Consider the following 2,918-nt stretch of genomic DNA (forward strand, 5'->3'; position numbering starts at 1 on the left):
ACTATTTATTTATAATATATAGTATAAATTTATGGTAAGATTGGATATTATGAGCACAATTGCTATAATGACTATTGGACCTTGTTCAACTACTTGACCCTCTCCCCTAGTGAGGGATATTTTTTGCATTACGTTAACTCAAAGCAACTTCTTTCATGAACTGTTACCATCTTCCCTAATTAATTGTTTATGGATGTATGCTTTGTGATAGTGAAACATAAGTTTCACTATTATAAATAGTATATGTAAGATGAATTAATCAGGAAGGGTGACAATAGTAAAACTTCACAATCCTTTGCAACTCTAATAGACTGAAAACTTGGCACCTTATTGAAAATAGCAAACTACAACATAAGAAACTAACTATGCTGGAATAACACTTAGGAAAAATCAAAACACAACTAGCCTGCAGTGCATCAACACTTTATTGAAAGCATACAAATTGACTATATATGTACAATGATACTCATACCTCAAAGAAATTCTTGAGGTGAATCCCATTAACTGGGATTGACAAGACTTGTCCATCCATCTTCGACAACTAAAAAGAATTATGTTCTTTGAATTTTGTAATGATGAATAGACCACTCCAAAAGGCATCAAATTTGGAATGCTTTCCTTGTCTTCTCTTAAGCTCATCCCACTTGAGCATCATGTCAGCTTCTCTAAATATTTTGGGTGTGGCTTTCTTATCAAAGATTGTCTTGGTCTAGAGTTGATGATACTCCATTGATCTCATTTCTTTATCTCTCTACTCATCTGACTCTAGGAGTTGAGCATATTGGACTTCCATTGGATCTTCCTCTTCAAGCATTTCCAGCTGATGCCTAATATCCAAAGATGGTAGTTCAACAAAAATAGACAATCTTGCCTCTTTTCCATAAAATAGAACACATGGAGAATTTCCAATAGAACACTTGGGTGTTATCCCATCTTGCCAAAGTGCATACTTTAGACTTGTATACCAAACTCTCAGATTCTCCTCCATGGTTCTCTTGATAATTCTTATCAGATTCTTATTTGTACTTTCTGCCAAACAATTACCTTGAGGGTAATAGTTTGAGGAGGTATTAAAGTGAATGCCATTTTTAATAGCCCAATCAGTTACTCTGAGTCCCAAAAATGCTAAGGCATTGTCTGATATGATGGAATCAGGCACACCAAATCTAGTGACCAAGTCATCATAGAAATTTAGCACAACATGCTCATTGGAATCTTTTAAGGCAATTGCCTTGGTCCATCTTATGAAATAATCAGTTGCTATCAGCACCCACCTATACCCTACACTTGATAGTGGGTTGATGGGGCCTATGAAATCAATACCCCACCTCATGAAAGGATGCTCTACCTGAACTCGTTGCAATGGTAGAGATGGTAGCCTCTCCTTCCCTGCAAACAAGGTACATTTTGTAAATTTTCTTGCCCAAGGATGTGCATCCTTAAATTAATTGGGCCAATAATAGCCAGCTCTCATGATCTTCTAGGTGGTTGTTCTTGGGGAAAAATGACCCCCTACAGTTCCATCATGGAACTCATGAAATAATTTTTCAGTTTGATCATTACTAATACATCTTAAGAGCATACCATTAAAATCATTTTTGAAAAGGATGTTATCAACCAAAACAAATGGAATAGACTGTAACCTAAAATATCTTCTCTTGGCTTTGTTTAAACTTGGTGAACATTCACCAGTCTATAAAAATTGGGTCATATCTTGAACCCAACCTGCACATAAAATAAGGGCAACATCTACAAGTGCATCATTAATAATTAACACTTTCTCATCCTTACTCTCTAGCACATTTCCATCTATTCATAAAGGCCCTTTCCCTTGACAAGTTTAGTTACCTAGATATTTACATCATACTCGATAACCTTTGTGATCCATACAACCCTCTTATCATTCAAATCCCTACTTAAAAGGAACTCTTTCACACCAAGGTGAGCAACCATTAAGTGAATCTTGTTATTAGAGACTAGATATTTTAACTTCTTCAAACTTTTAATAATAGCAAGTACATGTCTCTCAAGGAAACTATACCTCTTTTTGTATTCTACCAAACCTTGACTAAAGAATGGAATGGGTTTCTCAAAACCCTCATTATTCTGCTATACAAGAATTGTAGAAATGGTATCCATACCTCCATATACATAAACGATAAAATCTTTTGAGAAATCTTGGTTCACCAAGGTTGGGGATTTTGACAAGACCTCCTTTATAGCCTGAAATATTCTCTTTGCCTCCTTGGTCCAGTTGTACTTGCAATATTTTTCTTTAGGATAATAGTCAGAGGCTTCAAAAGGTTAGCAATATATGGAATAAATAGTCTAACAAAATTAATTCTGCAAATAAAGCTTTGCAGGCCCTTTCTATGATTAAGCAAAGGCAGTTCCATAATTGCCTTAACTCTCTTAGGGTCAATGGTTATACCCTATTTTGAGACAATATGTCCCAAAATCTTACCTTTGTGAACAACAAAGATACATAGCTTTTGGTTAAGGGATATACCATACTCCCTACATCTTTCAAAGACCTGCTTCAAATGTAACAAATGTGCATTAGCATCCTTTGAGAAAACACTGATACCATCAAGATAGACAAGCACACGTTTATACATTAGGCCCTTAAAGGTTGTATCCATGGCTCTCTGAAAAGTTGAGCCAACATTTGAACATACAAAAGGCATTCTTTTATAGGCCATTGTGCCCCACTTTGTGGTGAATGATGTCTTATGTTGGTCATCTTTTTTGACTTGCACTTGATTGTATCTAGAATACCCATCAAGAAGTGAAAACCTCTTAGAACCTGCCACTACTTGTAAGATATGCTCCATTGATGGTAGAGGGTAATGGTCCTTCAAAGAGGACCTATTTAAGTCTCTCAAATCAATGCACAACTTGATTTCTCCAGTCTTTTA

At 35.7% G+C, this 2,918-nt stretch overlaps 1 protein-coding gene across 1 annotated transcript; it reads right to left on the reverse strand.

Annotated features, from left to right (window-relative positions):
• Window positions 1-751: 751 nt before the first annotated feature.
• LOC131874433 (uncharacterized) lies at window positions 752-2,702 on the reverse strand. Its single transcript, XM_059217811.1, has 2 exons — window positions 2,465-2,702; window positions 752-1,389 (listed from the first exon to the last, which is right to left on the reverse strand). The coding sequence occupies exons 1-2, from the start codon at window positions 2,700-2,702 to the stop codon at window positions 752-754; spliced, it is 876 nt and encodes a 291-aa protein (XP_059073794.1).
• Window positions 2,703-2,918: the final 216 nt, after the last annotated feature.

The sequence above is a fragment of the Cryptomeria japonica genome, chromosome 3 (assembly GCF_030272615.1).
Source record: "Cryptomeria japonica chromosome 3, Sugi_1.0, whole genome shotgun sequence".
Lineage (NCBI taxonomy): Eukaryota > Viridiplantae > Streptophyta > Pinopsida > Cupressales > Cupressaceae > Cryptomeria > Cryptomeria japonica.

Excerpts from the sequence above, each read along its gene's own strand:
- LOC131874433 (XM_059217811.1), bottom strand. The coding sequence starts at position 2,702 with ATGGCCTATAAAAGAATGCCTTTTGTATGTTCAAATGTTGGCTCAACT. Across the intron at positions 1,390-2,464 it reads TATCTTTGTTGTTCACAAAG|GGAAGGAGAGGCTACCATCT; the intron begins GTAAGATTTTGG and ends CCTTGTTTGCAG.